This window comes from Ipomoea triloba, chromosome 1 (assembly GCF_003576645.1).
Source record: "Ipomoea triloba cultivar NCNSP0323 chromosome 1, ASM357664v1".
Classification (NCBI taxonomy): domain Eukaryota; kingdom Viridiplantae; phylum Streptophyta; class Magnoliopsida; order Solanales; family Convolvulaceae; genus Ipomoea; species Ipomoea triloba.
In genome coordinates, this window is record NC_044916.1 from 28,358,342 (window position 1) to 28,376,324 (window position 17,983).

At 34.0% G+C, this 17,983-nt stretch overlaps 3 protein-coding genes across 3 annotated transcripts; 2 read left to right on the forward strand and 1 right to left on the reverse strand.

The window, feature by feature from the left end:
* The first annotated feature begins 4,227 nt into the window (after positions 1-4,227).
* On the forward strand, positions 4,228-6,196 carry LOC116020790. Its single transcript, XM_031261324.1, has 2 exons — positions 4,228-4,759; positions 5,654-6,196. Exons 1-2 carry the CDS (start codon positions 4,379-4,381, stop codon positions 6,005-6,007), a joined length of 735 nt encoding a protein of 244 aa, XP_031117184.1. The 5' UTR covers positions 4,228-4,378; the 3' UTR covers positions 6,008-6,196.
* A 3,380-nt stretch (positions 6,197-9,576) lies between these two features.
* LOC116011946 lies at positions 9,577-10,089 on the forward strand. The gene has a single exon (XM_031251389.1). The coding sequence runs from the start codon at positions 9,577-9,579 to the stop codon at positions 10,087-10,089; it is 513 nt and encodes a 170-aa protein (XP_031107249.1).
* Positions 10,090-11,914: 1,825 nt separating this feature from the next.
* LOC116000845 (plastid division protein PDV2-like) lies at positions 11,915-15,712 on the reverse strand. The gene is made up of 2 exons (XM_031240696.1): positions 15,294-15,712; positions 11,915-12,814 (listed from the first exon to the last, which is right to left on the reverse strand). Exons 1-2 carry the CDS (start codon positions 15,495-15,497, stop codon positions 12,167-12,169), a joined length of 852 nt encoding a protein of 283 aa, XP_031096556.1. The 5' UTR covers positions 15,498-15,712; the 3' UTR covers positions 11,915-12,166.
* Between the last annotated feature and the right edge of the window lie 2,271 nt (positions 15,713-17,983).

Here is a 17,983-nt window from a genome sequence, read left to right on the forward strand (position 1 = left end):
TATCAGTGTATGTGTATTGTGTTGTGAGTTTTTGTGTCTTGTGCTATGAAATTTTGTACCTTAAAAGTATGAATTCTGTACCTGAAACAAATTAGTAATTGTGTCTTATGTTATAAATTTCTATGTCTTGTGTTATGGAATTCAATGCGTATGAACACAAATTATGTATCTAAATCTGATTTGAAAAATAAGTAAATATGTAACATGTGTGTGTTTAGTATTTGAAATTTTAGACTTTACGAGTATGAAATTTGTATCTCGTTATTTTAACGCACAATTCATAATATTATGTGGACCCTGGTCCATGATATAAACATTGTACTCATTGCTTGATAGTAAGCAACATTTAAAAAAAATTGAAATATAGCCTTGAACCTCACCTAAGAAAAATCTAATCCCAAAAAGAAGGAAACTACTAGTAATATTGCCTTTTTCTTTTTCTTGTTTTTTTAAAGAATTTTTTCAATGCAAATATTCGAAAAACAGTATGATGAGTTTTAAAGTAAGCGATTTATAAGTTTCTAATCTATCTAAGACAAGATTGATAGCTCAGCATGGCTACATTTTTTTTTCATAGGTATATTCTACAAATATAAATTTATGTCCTAATATTTTTCTGATATATATATATATATATATATATATATATATATATATATATATATATAGATTTAAATTCCTGATCTCTAACTTAGCTTTATGAGTCATACTTCATTAGCTAATTCAAAAGTGATTGGCCAATTCAGCTATAGAAGGCTCTTTTTTTAGTCTTTGGTGTACTAGAAAATTGAGACAATTGAAAAAAAAATGATGTTTAATTGGCTATGTGTAAAGAGAAGGATAATTGCCAGATGTTTAGATATATATGGTTGGTTTAATTTTTATCTGGTCAAGAGATATGGGTGTTGAAGCATATTTGTTGTAAAAGAAGAACCACTTATTATAGGGTTGTAGGACTAGGGAACAAAAAGAAGCAGATGCAACATGATGAAGAAATAGATAGATATAATAGAATTGGATTCATTTGCCCATTTTTATTCCATCTACCAATAACATCTTCTAAACTTTATTCATCAATTAAAATCTTATTAAATAATAATTAGCCACCATATTATTATTTTATAATTATTTTTAACAATTGCTTAAGTATATGTAGGTCAGGCTAAATATGTTTTTGACAAGTTAAACATGTACAGTCTTTTAAATGATAGCTATAGTGAAACGTGGTTTTTAATTTACAAAAAAAGTCTACAACCACTATCTGAATGTGCGCTCTAATGAAACTCATCTTGTGATCTTAATCGACAAATGATTACAATGGGATAAACTAACATGGATTGTCATAGTTGACAAATTCAAACCAAAAAAATCAATAGACAACTGCCCTTTGCATATGAAAATATTTATATATATTTCACGTAACTAAAATTTTAAATTATATTTATTATAAACATATAATTCACTTGCACTCCTTAGAAGTCCTATTTCGGATAGGCGTTTCTTTATACAAAAAGAGGTAAAAAGATAAAGAAGGAGAAAAATAAAGGGGTAGAAGAAAAGAAGTAGCATTACATTGTCAATTTAGTTGATATGATGCTCATCATGCTTTTTACATATCTAATTTTCTTGACTACAAAAGAGATATATATTCTACGCAATCTTCTTTTAGGCATAGGAGTTCTTAAAATATTACATAATAATGAATTTAATTACGTTGTTGTGAAGACTTCTAGAGGCTCAAGACACTACCCTCTAAAGTCATCATAATATTCGATGAAATAAATAATTCAAGTTATGGATATATTGGGTGACAACTTAGAGGTTATATAGATCAGAGATGACAATAGATAGCTAAAATTTGAGTATTTTACCTATTCATATATAAATTAAAGTTTGAGTATCCTATAATTGGGTTTGGGATAGATATAAGTAGTATATGTATACTACATAAGTCGGGTTTAAGTAGTATATATAATGCTGAGTGCAATGTTATATATACTCTTTTATTATATACGTTGTATTATGTAACATATATTTAAGATGTTTTACCACATATATTATAATTGATAGGATAATTGAACAAGATGCACCTGATTCGGAAAAATCAAGGGTCTCGTAACGGTCACGTACACACTTAAGAAGAGACTGCATATTTACTTTGGCACCACCTTATGTAAGAAGAAGCAATTATGCAGAGACCAGACACTCCATCATTATTATAGAGTCCGTTACGCTAGACAAAGAGACGTTGTAGCAATATAAATAGTAGACCTACTTATAGCATGTGGGGTACACTCAACTTTGAACACAGAGATATTAAACAATTCTACTTTATTATTCTTTCTAGAATATATTTTTCGGTATCATTTATACATCAGTGGTGCTTTCGTTGAGGCCTCGGCCAACTACCAAGGCAACACCTTAACCGAGGTACCGCACACCTTGAAAAAATTATAATGTAATATATATGTAAATTAAGTATCTATAAAATTATGACGCTTCAGGTAATGATTAATAAAAAGTGACTCATATAGTAGTGTATGGTAACATAGTATGACAAAATAATATACATCTTGATTGTCTTCCTTATTTATGTTCAGTATATATTTCCAGTTTTAATGATACAATTTCAAACCGTAATTTCTAATTAACTTATTGATAATAAATAAAACAAAAGAGAAGAGCCTAAGGTGGAGCCGGGGCACCCGGATTCGGGGAGGAAGGCATAAGAGTATGAGCATAGTTAAAGGCTTAAAGCATTAATATGAATATGGGGAGGGCTGATTTTGGAATAAAAGTTGCTTAAAGAAATGGAACCAAGCAAGCTTTACCACTTTTAACCTTGTAGTGTGGACGAAACCAAGCCATGCTTTGCAAGTTTATATTCATTTCCTTGTAAGCTTAACCTACCTATCATGCCACTCAATCACAAATCTTAAGTAACATCTTTGAATTTTTTTTTTCAAAAAAAAGAAAAAGAAAGAGTAACTTCTTTGATATATCAACAATATAATCACTTCCATCTATATATACACCCATTAGTTTATTTTGCATTGTTTTTATAATTAAGCTATAGCTTCAATGGCTTGCTTAATCAAATACAAATGTTTCCACTATAATAAATAAGACTAGAAATTGTTGAGCATATTATTACTCCATAATATAAGCATAAATGTGTAATTAAACTTTTAGTTGAGATGAAGCATATATGCTTCAATTTAATTAGTATCAGAGTCAACCTCATGTCAAAGAAGAGACTATGGTCCACGTGTTGCTCGGAGTCTACCCGCACACGTGAGGGGCGCAAGCCAAGAAGGCTAATAAACAGCTTTTACTAGGAGTAAAATTTTGAAAGAATCTTATTATTCTTCTACCTTCTATTGTCTGTATATATCCAAACCCATGGTGACATATATTCTTATTCTTGTTAAAATTCCTTAAAATTTAACTAGAAACGACATCATCCTCTTACTTATTCTTTGCGTAATCATATCCTGCTACAGTAGCCAAAACATGTATGGTAAAATTAGACAATTATCTTATGCACCACCGAGGAGATTAGTCATGCATCTATCTACGCACTCATCATTTGAAACATCTAATAATATTACCAAAGAGATTAGTTTCAATTCACCATCCGGCGAATCAAAGCAATTAATCCCATCAATTTATGCAAATTATAATTGAAAATCTCGTAAAAAATTAATCACTTATTACTACACAAAAAAACTATAGCTAGTACCCCACGTGCACAACTTGCTAGGATCAAACGCTATTACTACGCTAAAATTAAAGCTACAACTAATAAACAAATTAAAGATGCAAATTTATATCCTTGAAACTTGAGTAAGTAGCAGTCAACGTCACATTTCAATGACAAATATTGGACTTGACTCTCCAAACCTCCCAGCCCAACCAATTCGATCAATACAAGGCTACAAAGAAAAACTTAAATACCATCCAATGCAATGGTGGTAAATAATGGATATTTTAAAAGTAGAAAATTCATATTCCGATGTGGGACATAAACCAATATGCCTTATGTCTGTCCTACTCCCTTATTGAGATGTTAAGATTCTTATTTAGGCTAAGCTTGTCAACTATATGACCAACCACCTGTGTACAAGTACAAATACCCTGGTTGCTTCAACCAAAAGCTACACCATTAACCCTAATCACCCAACCCAAAGTTTAAATTAAAGTTGCACTTGCACCACAAACAAGCCTTCTAAAAATTCCTCTTTAATCCAATAACTAATCCCCATACTTAATCTATCCCATCTCCAAAACAAAACAGCCAAGAATCACCTTTCTATATATTTCCCACCTGAACTCAATCTTCTTGTCAATTCTGATCTGCAAATAAAATAAAAAAGCCATGAAATACAATGAAATATCCCATTTTAGCCACCCTCAACACAAGCTGGGGTTTGAATACTCGGAGTTGCCGTTCAAGTGCGACGGGTGCAAGGAGGCCGGAATTGGATCCCGGTACAAGTGCGCCACCTGCGACTACGACCTCCACATGCATTGCGCCATCCCCACGCCGTCGATCGCTCACCCTTTTTACACCAAATGCTCCTTTCAGTTCCTGGCCCGCCCGCCGGGGAGCGTTCCCAGATACTGCAACGCATGCGAGAAGGACATAAGTGGGTTCCTTTACCATTGCAAGCTCTGCGGCTTCGACCTTCACCCCTGCTGCGCCAAGCTCCCCATGGTGCTTGATGACGGAGAAGTCAAGCTTTACTTGTACCGGAAGGTAACCTCACAATTCAACATTTCAACTTGAAGAAGAAGAAGAAGAAAAAGTTTCAATATGACAAATGTTTTTTACGCATCATAATTTTTTCCTTCCCAAAAAGTGTCATGAATTGGCTGATCCCACTAACTTTTAATTAAAAAAAAAAGTAAAATAATTAATTGAATAGGACCATGTCAAGAGTGAAATTATGATGAGTGGAATTTAGGTACTGATTTTGTTACAATATAGTATCTGTCCATACATACATATACATTTTCAACCTATTGAAACACAAAAAATCTATATGCATGTGACCTCTTATTTGGAAGAGTCATAGTTATGCCGATTGATCACAAGTCTTTCGCAAGTGAAATTTTTTTTAGAGATGAATAACATTATTTTTTGAATATATTGTACTCCTTTTTCTTCAAATAATATAATTGTTCAATTTCATCACTTTTCCGTATTAATTTAACCATATTTCTTGATCAATTTCGTTTTCATTTCTTTTTTTCTTTGAAATACTGGATTCTTTACATACGAGTAGTATTGAATGATCTATACTTTCAGGGACCGATCCTGTGACCATCATTTGGAATGGTAACATGAGTGACATCATAATTGACGAATGATCCATTTTTAAAAAACTTAAGATGGAAGTTAAATTTATTAGGAAAATGTCTTATTTGCCCCTAAGTTATACTCCAATTATATACTTCCTCAATTATTATGGTATCTATTTTTGGCCCAATATTCTGATAGTTATGATTTTAGTCCCTTTTTTGTTAATATTCTATTAAAGTTGGATGAAAAATCAATATAAAGTCTTAATTAAATTAAAGTGCAATTGGATTCCATTAATTAATTATTAAAGTATGAATTATGATGGATGGGTGATGGGCGGATATATAGGTGAGTGCGTCGTGTCACCGGTGCGGGAGGAAGGGTCGGAGCTGGAGCTACCGGTCGACATGCAAGAAGTACAATCTGCACGTTGCATGCGTGAAGGAGATGCTGGTGGAAAGTTGGCATGAGATTTACTTTGGCATGCATATGCGGAGAGGGAATAATAATAATGGAAAATTGGAGACAAGAATTCCTAGCTTGAAGGGGACCTTGCAGAGTTATCACAGGAAGAGCAAAGGGACGAAGATGAAAAAATGCTGTGAGATGGCTGCTCTGGCTCTCCAGTTTGTTATCTCTGCTGTTCTCGGGGATCCCACTTCTCTTATTGCTGCAGTGGTGGCCTCACTCATGTCTAAATAATTATATATATTAAATTATTAATACTCTCTCTCTCTCTATTATATATATATACACAAGTGCGTGCTACAGATAGATTCTGATTCACCGCCCGCCCACCCACCGTCTTCTATCTTGTAGTGAAATGGGAAAAAAAAATGTCAGATTTGTAAAATATTTGTTGAAAAACATATACATATTTCATTCGCTTGATTGGAGAGAATAAATTCATCAATATACAATTGAAAATTTAAAACAAGTGAAAATCTTTCGCAACCTCTCGCACAATATACACATTTTAGAATTTAGGGTCTGATTATAGGTATAGGATAGAACATAAATCATACCAAGTGCATATGGTAAACATACCATACCTTGACTGAATTAATATAAATCATTTACAGTTTGAGTGTGTTCTATGGCATCATCAATTTTTAACAAATTAAAGTGTGATCATATTGACCACTTCTATCAGAATGCTGCAGTATAAAATTTTCTTTAATTAAAAAATTCAGTGGGGTGAAAAGGATACAATATATAAAAATCCAAATGCAACAGATAAAACATTAATACAGTTTTCAAAAAAAAAGAAAAAAAAAACATTAATACAGCTAAGATGGTAGCAGGCCGAGGCAGAAGTCGCCGGCTCGTCCCACTGATCCGAAGCCGCAGATTTTAAACTTATGCATATAGTATATGGTTGAATTATATAAAGAACTTATGCATTTGAAGTAACAACCCCCACCACCCTAGCTAAACAACGTTGTCACTAAAAAAAAAAAAAGCAAACCATGTTGGATAATTTCATGTAGATTATTAAAATATGTGTTTAGATGTGTGGTGGTTGATATATAGTTTATTATTCTTATAGATTATATAAAGAAATTATGCATTTGAAATTTAGTCTAACTACCATATCTTAGCCATAATTATTGTGTCCTAACTTCCAAGCTATCTATCTTATGTAGTTATGTCTGCTATTAATTAATATATGCGAATGTTGATCGAAGTATAAAAATGCAAGATAGTATTTCCATCCTCTTGCTTAATTTTTGAGTGCACCACAATATTCAGAGTTTGAGTTGATAAACTCAAAAGATCATATAATTAGTATATTAGAAGATTGTTTTAGATTTCTCTAAAAAAAAGAAAGATTGCTCTCAAAAAAAAAAAAAAAGAAAGAAAGATTGTTTTAGATAAATTAAGCAATTTAAAACAATTGTGTCTTGTTTTGTATAATTGTATCCAAAGGTTGTATTGTGTAATATGGCCTCTTGCTTTGTTTATAAAGTAAATGTTGGGCAGAAGTTCGAAGAATCGAGTTCAACATCTTGATATCGAAATGTAGTGTTAATTGTTAGGTAAGTATAATAAAATAAAATTGTATATTCGCTATTAGTTATATAGTTTTTGATATATAGTGGTAAGTGCTTGATGATGGTAGTTCGGAGAGCCGAGTCCAACATCATGCCATCAAAACATGGCGTTGACTATTATGCAAATATAAGAAAATAAAGTTACACATTTATTACTAACTTTTAGCGTAGTGATAAGCATTTGATCCCAACAATATTCAACCAGTCTACCTAAATTCACATTAACCAAGTTAACGTGTATATATATATATATTGATAAGCTTGGATATGATGTTTCTATACCATCCTATCAAATAGAAACAATTTGATTGAATTGGTGCCGGTTGGGTACACACTAATTAATACGCCATACGTGTGACCAATGTATTATTGCATAGTAGTGCATTGGATGAATATGAATTTGACATGACAGTAAGAAATATATTATATATATGTGAGAATTGAATTAAATGCAGTTTTGTCTTGGTGCGGCTTATATCATCGATAAACAGTAGTCTTGCATGTATGATATGAGCATGCATGCAGCTTAAAGTTTAACATTATTGAAACGTAGCGTACATGTAGCTAGCTGGAATGAGCTAATATTTGTGTAGTACTGTGGCCTACTCTGATCTGATCTATCTATAAAATGTGTGTTTCACAAACAAAATTAATAATGACCGACAACCGACTATACTACCCATGCGTGTGCTGCGCTGCACCTGCCTTCCTAACTTCCAATTTTAATTTTAATAATAATAATAATAATAACAACTCATAAACAGATACTATAATGTAATAGGGTCACTTGTATTCAAAAACAATTCAATAATCAAAAGATTGAGTGTGTGTGAAATGGCTCAGCAAATACTCGGATTCAAATCCTTAATGGAAGAGGATCTCAGCTTTGGGACAAAACAAGCACTTACTAAGACTAATCTCATCATTTATCTCTTCTCACAATTCTAAGCGTAGAGGGCTTTAAGTGTAGGGTATAATAATAATAATATATTGTGGATTATTATATATATGAGAGTGAGAATATTTAACTCTAAGAATTATGATAATAATCGGAATTTTTTTTATAATTATTCAAGTTTTAGAAATGGATTAAACTAGGAATGTGGGTGGGCGGCATGTGCTTAATTAGAATAGTATTAGTAGTTTTGGCGGAAAGATCTTCTGAGAATCGACGACTCAGTACTGCAGACTGCATTCAACATTCATGCGATGCATATTTAATTTAAAGCCTTTAACTTTTTATTAATGGAAATCTTTTGGCAAAGTTATTTGGAGAATCTTTCAATTTTTTATTTATTTATTTTAAACTCAAACTCAGATCAAACTTTGTTTCAACTTCCATTACCCTATTTTACTACATCTAATTTCAACCCAAAATCTCAAGAAATCTTTCTTTTTTGCGCTGCCTTTTGATTTTGCATTAAATTAAGCATATATTGTATGAGTGAGCCAGCTTTACCTCTTCTCAAGCCTTCTTGATTTCTAAGGTTAGGAATTTACCTTTGATGTAAGTTTTTGGTTGCACAAATACCACATTAGTTGCCATTGTTTTGAATAGGCCGGTCATGTCACTATTTTATTTGACCCGTGTTATTATTATGACCAATCTAAGCCACCCATGCATATTTAATTTGTCATTTCATCTTTATTAACGAGTTGAGTTTTCGACACATGTCATTGCTCCAACTCTATAAATACTATACTTTTGACTCATTTATGTGGAGATATAATTTTTGAAAGCTTATATACTTCTCAACTTAACAAAAACTTTCAATTCAAGCTCATTTATTAACTTCGATTTGTACTTGGAGCATTCAAGATAATTAATAATATTATTACTACTTCACTACTTCCCTATTTCACTTTATCATACTTGGTAAGCTATAGTCCTAGACCATTAATGTTATCAGGTTACTATGTCCAAAAATAAACCAGAGTTGTCCCGACAAATTTTTAAGGTAGAAAGGGCATTAAATGGACAACTATAATTCTCATTCAATTTGAGCCAGACAATAAAAATAAAAATAAATAATTATAGACGAAGATACCCCCGTATCGCTTCTGAATCTCTGATCTGATAGGCAGAAACGCATGGTTGCAACTTGTATATAAACCTTCAGATCCCATCAAATGCTCAATGCAACACAGAAACACCATTTCTTCTCTTCTCTTCTCTTCTCATTCATTCCTTTCAATTCACTGATCGATCGAAATCAAATGGGTAATAGTTGTGCGTCGTCTGATCATCGGATAATCAGGAGGTGCGGGCGGAGCGTGAATTCGCCGAGTGCCGGAGTAGCGGTGGTGGTTAAGCTGGACGGGAAACCGGAAGAGTTCCGGGAGGCGGTGAGAGCCGGCGACATCCTTTCGGAGAACGAAAACTGCTTCCTTTGCAGCTCGGAGGCAATGGACGTGGACTCGCCGGTAGCGCGTTTGGGGGACGAGGAGGAGCTGCAGCTGGGGCAGCTTTACTTCCTCCTCCCGATGTCCAAGTCGCACGTGCCGCTCTCTCTTCACGACATGTGCGATTTAGCCATCAAGGCCAGCGCCGCCCTTAATGACTGTACGGCAATGAACCCCGTGAGAGAAGGCAAAGGCCGGCGGCGGCACGTGAATAAGGTGTTCTCCGCCCGAGCTCTGGTGGCCGCCGATGCGTCGTTGGGGTGGATGATTAAATTGCTGATGGTCACCAAAAGGTTGACTTCAATCCTCTTTGAACAGAGGTCGTGACCATTAATGCGCCGGTGATATGATGATGCATCCAACCAAATTGAGATTGAGTTACGTTGATATATATTGTTTAATTTGGACGAATTGAATTATCAAATTACAACATCTTTAGTGAATTAGATAGCAAAAATTAACTGTCATTGCATTGCAAATTAAAAATATATTTACTTTTCTTGCCAACCTTTCGCTGGGTCAAGCTATATATTATACAAAGAAAACTCATTGCACAGGCTAAACATGTTAAATATTTACATGTCATGGTATATCAAGCAAGTGTACGTATACTATGATTGAAGTCATATCAGCAAGTGTACACTCTCATTGAAGTCATATTAAGTGAGTGTGCACGATGTCATCTTTATTAATTGTCATTGCCTTGCAAATTAAAAAATATTCACTTTTTTTTTTGTCAATGATCTTCCTTATATGATTTATCTCTCTTATGTGATGTATAGATTATTACATAGAAACGAGATTTATTTATTATACACAATCCGATAGTGATTACAAGTTTCCCTTGTCCCTCCCCCTTCCCCAGACACACACACTTTCTTTTTTATAAAATCAATTACTTATTACATTTCAATTTAAACACGTTAAATGTTTACATGTCATGACATATCAAGTGAGTGTGCACTATGATTGAAGTCAAACTTGTAATATATGTGCCCTTGAGTTAATATAAACAATAATAATTCTTCAATTATTTTGAAATATCAAAATGTTAAGTCAGTAATGCCCACACAGACAGTTTATCTTAGTGAAAAGTTCAACCATAACAGTGAATTATCATAATTTACCTCCTCCCACGCCATCTCTCCTTTTGGAAGAAGATTAAGTCCATGATGATCAAATATGCATTTGTTACCAATTTAGTCCTCCAATTAATTTTCCTATCAAATGCATGACATTCTCTAGTATAAGTGTGAAAACTCTAGCCAGTGTTTTCAACAAAAATTAACCAAATTAAAATCATGCAAACTTCTTCCATTTTTTTATGGAAATATATCTCCTCACTTTGAGAGGTTACTTTCACATCTCTATTCTTTCTTTTCAAATTCTATATAAGTGACCAACTGAATTGTCCAATTTGTATAATTGAATATGAACGAGTATAGTTTAATTTATTCATTAATGGTATTAGCTATAAATGTAATATAGATGGTGACGTCTACCACAATTGGGGTAGTATTTGTAGAACAGACGTAGAAATATAGAGAAATAGAAGCAATCCAACTGTAGGAACAACTCATACTTGTTGGAATAACATGTGAGATGTTTCTAGCAAACTACTTTCAACATCTTATCACTATTAGACAATCTTTTTTTTCAACGCGTCATAAAATATGATATCGTAGTGTTGCAAATTTAGTCTAATGCTCTGGTGAACATTGATTCGTACATGACACATGAATGTACGAGACCTTATTCACCTCAAGTTATAACCACGACTTCAATATTACATAATACTTGAAATTACAATAGTTACTGATTAAATTCTCAATTTAAAATATTATAACCAGTCAATTTGAATTTTAAATTAAAAACTGTAAATCCCAAATTCAGTATAAAATAACACCAACCCTTCAAGCTTTCAAGCTATCTATCAAGTGTTGGATGACATTGTAGTTAGAAAATTTGCAGCTCTATACTATTTTAGATTTTGTAGATATGCACTGTGGAAACTCCCAAAAATATGTCAAATCTTGATTCTATACCAACCACAACAATTGTCCCAGTGAGGTTTCAGAGAGTTCTGATCGCTCCACCTAGTCTTCAGCCAAAGCATAATAATTTTTTGAGAAAAATCAAAGACAACATAGGAGAAGATGAAGCCAATGTTTCTTGCTTTAAGATTGTTCATATCTCCCATGATCCCATCTCAGCTTATGAAATAACTATGTACATGATGATGATATATATTCAGAAATCGATCACACTTCGCTACGCAAGGTAAAATGAAATCATCGTTATCACAAGCATCGTGATGTTCCTTTGGTCACAATGTTGCACTACCAAAAAAAAAAAAAAAAAACAAAGCGGAATTTACAAATCGTGGGAGAAAAAGAACAACGTTTCATCCACAACCATGGTTCACATCTGCTGTCGTGACGTCAGAGTGAAATGGAATTTCAACCCTCTCCCTTACAACGCATCGAGTTTCGCCATTTTCAAACACTAGCACCTTTCCAGGAGGGCATGTGGCGTTTGTTCCTTTCTTGTCGATCCCAAACAGTTGAAACAGATTCGCAACCTTGAGGCAGTTATCTCTTTTCTTAAGCCGAGGCTCAAAACCAGCCAGAGTTAGAACAGATATTAGCCCAACAACCGTCAATGCTGTCCTGGCAGCTACACCAATAAAACACGTTACCACTCTCGATGGGCTTTTTGCCTCTTCTTGATGCGATCCATGGAGATCCTCCTTTGTCAATTGATGCGGTTGGCTTCCACTTATCACCCCGTTTTGAGAAATGATGTGTGAGGAAGGGGGGGTATATGAAGGATAGAGCTTGTCTGAGACTAGAGGGTAAGGTTGGGTAGGATATGGAGGGAGCAGGAGATCATTACTTTCTTCCACAGTTTCACCGACAAAAGCAATTGCCTCGTTTATAATGTCCAAGTTATTGCCTTTGTACTCCTTCAGCTTCTTGAGCAACTTCTCTTGGGAATAGGCTATCCCGGCAAAGGCTTCCGCTTTTTCATATAGCTGTTGCTGATGCAGTGCCTGCATAAAATAAGAGATCGATGATGCCTAAATCAATTCAGATGGATGCGTAAATTAATAGTTCCAATGCAAAATTCCTATCAATTATAGACTTAGGTTGAGACGTTGAGCTACTGCAAGAAAAATTGGAATAACCGTTAACAGCTTTAGGGTGCTGCAAATCACCTCGAGCAGACGAGCACTGACCACCATGCACTACTTATGAACAGATAAGAAAGTCAAGTTGTGGAGGTTATGAACATTTAGGAACGCATTACACAGTTTTAACTACTGAAAAATTGCCATGGTTACACATCTCAACATAAATATTTGTGGTACATCTAAGGGGATTAAGAGATGATCAGGATTCAAAGTCGGACCAAATGCCCAGAAATGACTTAGCTTACCACTGGGCTAAACACTGCCTAAACTCCAAATTCCTCGTCTCAACATAAACAAATAAAATTGTCTCATTTTTGAGCTTCCCATGTGGTATAGTTCCTCAAATACTTGTAAGTTCCATGCACAGACTCCTTTTATTTAAAAGCAAGAAAGTAAAAGTAAGAGGATAAATATTTCTATACTGCCGCTCCACCTGAGCAAGTAGCTCCATTTCTCCAAAAAGCCCAAAAACAAAACAGTTGGATCAAGATTCAACAAGCAACTATTTCTGCTTTTAGAGGTGAGAGTAGCCACAGATAAATTTGAGATAATGGGCGTGAAAAGCAATTGGGAAGCAAGATTAATTTTAAGAAACTAACATGTTGGACTTGCTTAGAATTGGTTATTTGACTAATGATGCTTCAAAGGTGACAAATTAAACTACAAATCATAAATATTTAACTTCTGAAAGCCTACGAGTTAGTTTGGATGGGTGGAAATTTTTATTCTCTTGTTTGGATGAAGAAAATGTGGGTGGTTGGCATGGGTTGGGGGGAGGGAGCGGGAATGATGAGGAATATATAATCTCCATCTTATCAAATATTTCCTTCCAAAATTGAGAGAAAATTGGGTCGTTCCTTTCTCAACACACACATTACAGTATTACACATAACCTAGCTCTTCTCTCATCTTAAATATATGCACCGCCTCCAGTTCTCAAACTTCTCTCTCCCTTCCCTCTTCTCCAAACACAAATTTTTGTCTCCATTTTCCTTTACTTCCCCTTCTATTTTCCATCCCATTTTCGTTCTCGTCACTTTTCACCTAACCAAGCACAGCATAAATGTGTTTCCCAAATTTCAAAACACAACTCATTTGCAAAATTCAAAGAGAGTGACTTCCCACCAAGGAGGAGAAATTACAATCAACCACCTTCCCCATACCCTGCTTGCCAGCCCTCTCCCCTCTTTCGAGTGACCAAAACAACCCTTTTCCCTATCAAATAATCAAGCTTCTCTCTCCCTATCAATCAAATGCCTCCTTTTATAAAGAAACTGATGGTGCAGTCAGTGGTCCAGCTAGATTGGTTGATACCTTATGCGGATTGGACGTGAAAAGATCAGTCAAGATATCTACGGTCTACCAACTCCACAATACCTACCAAATTTAATGAACTACCTCCTATACAAACGAGGCATTGTAAAAAAAAATGAAACAATACTACTCTATTGTATTGGTAAAGGCAAGACAATGATAGAGATAGTGGAGTCTTGGTCAGCCAAGTGACATGCTAGTGTTTTTTCCCACGCTGGGGTATCCACAAAACCTATTATATCATTTTACTGCTCTCATTGTTTCCTCATAAACACATCCATTAACCATCTAATAGCCAAATAATCTACACCTCCTTTTATAGTTTCAACATAGGCAATTTTCTTACCTCCAGCAGATCATTGGATCCTGTTGCCTTTTCAATAGCTAAAATATTATCATAAAAAAACACCCCTTTCAGTCCAGGAACCAAAAAAAAAGGGCTTGCATAGCTAAAATAAGGGAGCAAATCTATCAGCAAATGCTTAGCAACACCAATAGATAAAGAGTCTTACACTCCTAATATTGTAATAGTAAAAAAACCTTAACCATGCCCGTACAGACAACTCAGTTGGTTCCTGAATAGTAGATTGCGCACAAGGACACAAGATCGAGCCCTAACAGCCGCACTGTGGGGTTAGGCATTGATCCTCCCACCTAATGGGAGGCAAATCAACGTGATTTACCCTCCACTATCCTGTGGGGTCGGGCGGGGCCTGGGACTAGGAAATTTCACCTGGGCAAAACAAACCTGAACCATTCTTCCCTTCTCCCTCCTCCCCCTCTGAGGGAGGATTATAGTAAATAGCAATAAATAACTCATGAAGACTTCCTGGAAAAGTCCACTTCAATCAAACCGTAGGCTAACTATTCCCCTACAGTTCAATAAAATACATGCAAATAAACAATAAAGAAACATAGCGAAACACAGGAACTGGTTATACAAATCACACTTATTACAGATTGAAACAGAGACTCCTAAAGAAAAAAGGAATTAACACAATTGATAAGAAAAGCTACAAAATACCTGCAAAGAAGAAACTAGGACTTCAAGCTTTTCAAGAGCATCTCTGATACTCAAAAGGCAATCCGATACTTCATCTGAATCCATTTCAGTGCCTCCTTTCCTTAATTCTCTCCCTTCCGTTCTATCAGCAGCAATGCAATTAGTGATCTTGGACCTCAATTCTGTTATTCTGGCCAGCACCATCTCTATTCTACCTTCCTCCATCTCTTTCACCCTCTCTGAATTTGGGTTTCCAGCCTGGGTTGGGTTTTTAGTTGCGGCGTTCGTGAGAAGGGCCAAGAAATTCCAAAAAGGAGAAGTCTTTGGAGGGTTTACAGTTTGAAACAAGTGATTGTGGTTCTTTCTTCACTCTACAAAGGGTAGAAAACAAGAAGTTGTGTAGTCTGCAAGGCAATTATGCAATCAATTGGTCAGTGCTAACAAAGGCCAAGAAAATGGTTTGGTGGTTCCTACTTCCTAGTAGTGACAAAAAACAAGCCAAACTTTTCTTGATTGAAATCTTGAAATAAAATCTGTGCACAAAATTTGGATTTTCCAAAATATTATATGGTCCTGGTTAACACATCCCCACTCCCACATGCTGTTCAATTTTTTGTTTTACCTCTTTCCTTTAAAGTTTGTTCTTTGTGATAAATTAAGAAAAATTCCATCCTAAATAAATAGAAAATAGACTAAGGGTACTTAGGATTGTTCTTTTTTCAGTTATCTTTCATATTTCTCACCTTTTAAACTAATTAAGAATAAGTTGTTTTCAAAAAAAAAATAATAATAAGTTGCATCATTGTACTCTAAAATATGGCGTGATGAAACTTTAATGATTTGTTCAACTAAAATTGACAAGTATAGACATTTTAAATACAGTACATTCTAGAGTTTTAATATATATACTCCCAAATTCTACCTCATTATTTTTATTTCTTGATGTGGCAAACAATGATAGGCTATTGTTATCATGTGAGTCTAAAAAATGTTTACATAAAGAATTTAAGAGTGAAAGTAAAATTTAAGAGTAAAACTTGGGAGTCCACATAGTAATTTCCATTCTAAATAAATTTTACTCTTGAAAAGTAAGTGAAATATTTCGAAATTAAGTATTTACTTAAAAGAGTGTTTGGATAATGAATTATCAACCAAAGTTTGGCATGTTGCCAACTTGCCATGGTTGAAAAATCGCCCGTGTATTTTTATTTTTATTTTTTCTTTTAAAAAATTTGTTTATAATTTTTTAAAACTAATATTAAATATTAACCTTAAAAGCATCTAGAGTTTGAACAATTTAAGATTATTTCACTCAAAACGATGTCGTTTTGAGTGAAATAACCCATTTAAAAATAAGAATAATAGCTAATCAGCCAATCAGACGTCTCGTCGGTGCCTAGAAGGCCTAGGCAGTCAGCGCCTAAGTTGTCTAGTCGGCTGCCTAGCCGGCTGGCCACCTAGACCACCGATTATGGTGATACGCTATGCGGTTGGCTAGCACCTAACACCTAGGTGAGATTTTTGCAACACCACATGTTGTTTATTTTTTGTGTGATTGAGAGGAAATGTTATTTTTAGACATCTGAATTAACTTTCACCCAATGACACTTTATGTGTATGTGTGTGTTTGTGTGTTAACCATTATGTTCAATCAAGATTGGAATTACGAATAGTTACACAACTAAGCTTTGGGGGTTCAGGAAGGTCTCAAAGTGGCTAAGGAGCGATGGTTGATGCCCGTAGAGTTGGAGTTAGACTCGGAGGGGGTGGTGGAATCATGAACAAGTAAAACTTATACTTTATATGCCAACTACTATGTACTCATGATCGAACCCCCGTTAATTTATATGAATAAAAATAGAAGGAAAAAAAATACCGTTTGAATATCCATTCAAGAGATTTTTCCTTATTTTTGGTATTACTAGTATTTTCACACGTGCGATGCACGGAATGGATTTGCTATAATATTTTAAGAATATGTGGATTGATATATAAGTATATAAAGTATAACATCAAATATTATATAGTGCAATTGAAAAGATAATTTGGATTGATTATGTCTATACATGTCATAGTGACAAACTTTAGTTTGTGTTCTTTAGCGCTTGGTATTGTAGCTGCACTAGGAATTGTTATTGATGATACCCTCAGCAGGTAAAGTTTAACTTTGCGTTTTAGTATTCAATTTTTTAAAGCCTAGATGAACTATAGTTGTTTGGTAATCAAGCTGAGATTTAAGAACTTTAATAATCATTTAAACTCATAAAACTTAAAACTCATTTATGTATTTATGCCAGAAACATGTTAGTTAAAGAACAAAGACATATAGTGATAATTAAAATTCTAGTGTAACAGTTTAACAGAATAGAATTTGGTTTTAGCGTAGTAATAATATAGAAATAATTGCTTAAGCTTCTACTAATAACACATAAATAAAATTTCGTAATAGAATTCTATTTTATGCATAACAGGATGATTAAATGGCTTATAGTAAATTAACTGTATACTACAAAATTATCTATTTAACTATAGTTGTGTAATAAAAAAAATCACTACAGTAAGCACTCCAGGAAAACAAAACCAATAATAAGAACTTTAATAATTATCTAAATTGATAAAACTTACAACACAATTATGCATTTATACTGTTATACACAAAACAAAAAAAAAAAAAAAAAAAAAAAAAACCAAAAAAAAAAAAAAAAAAAAAA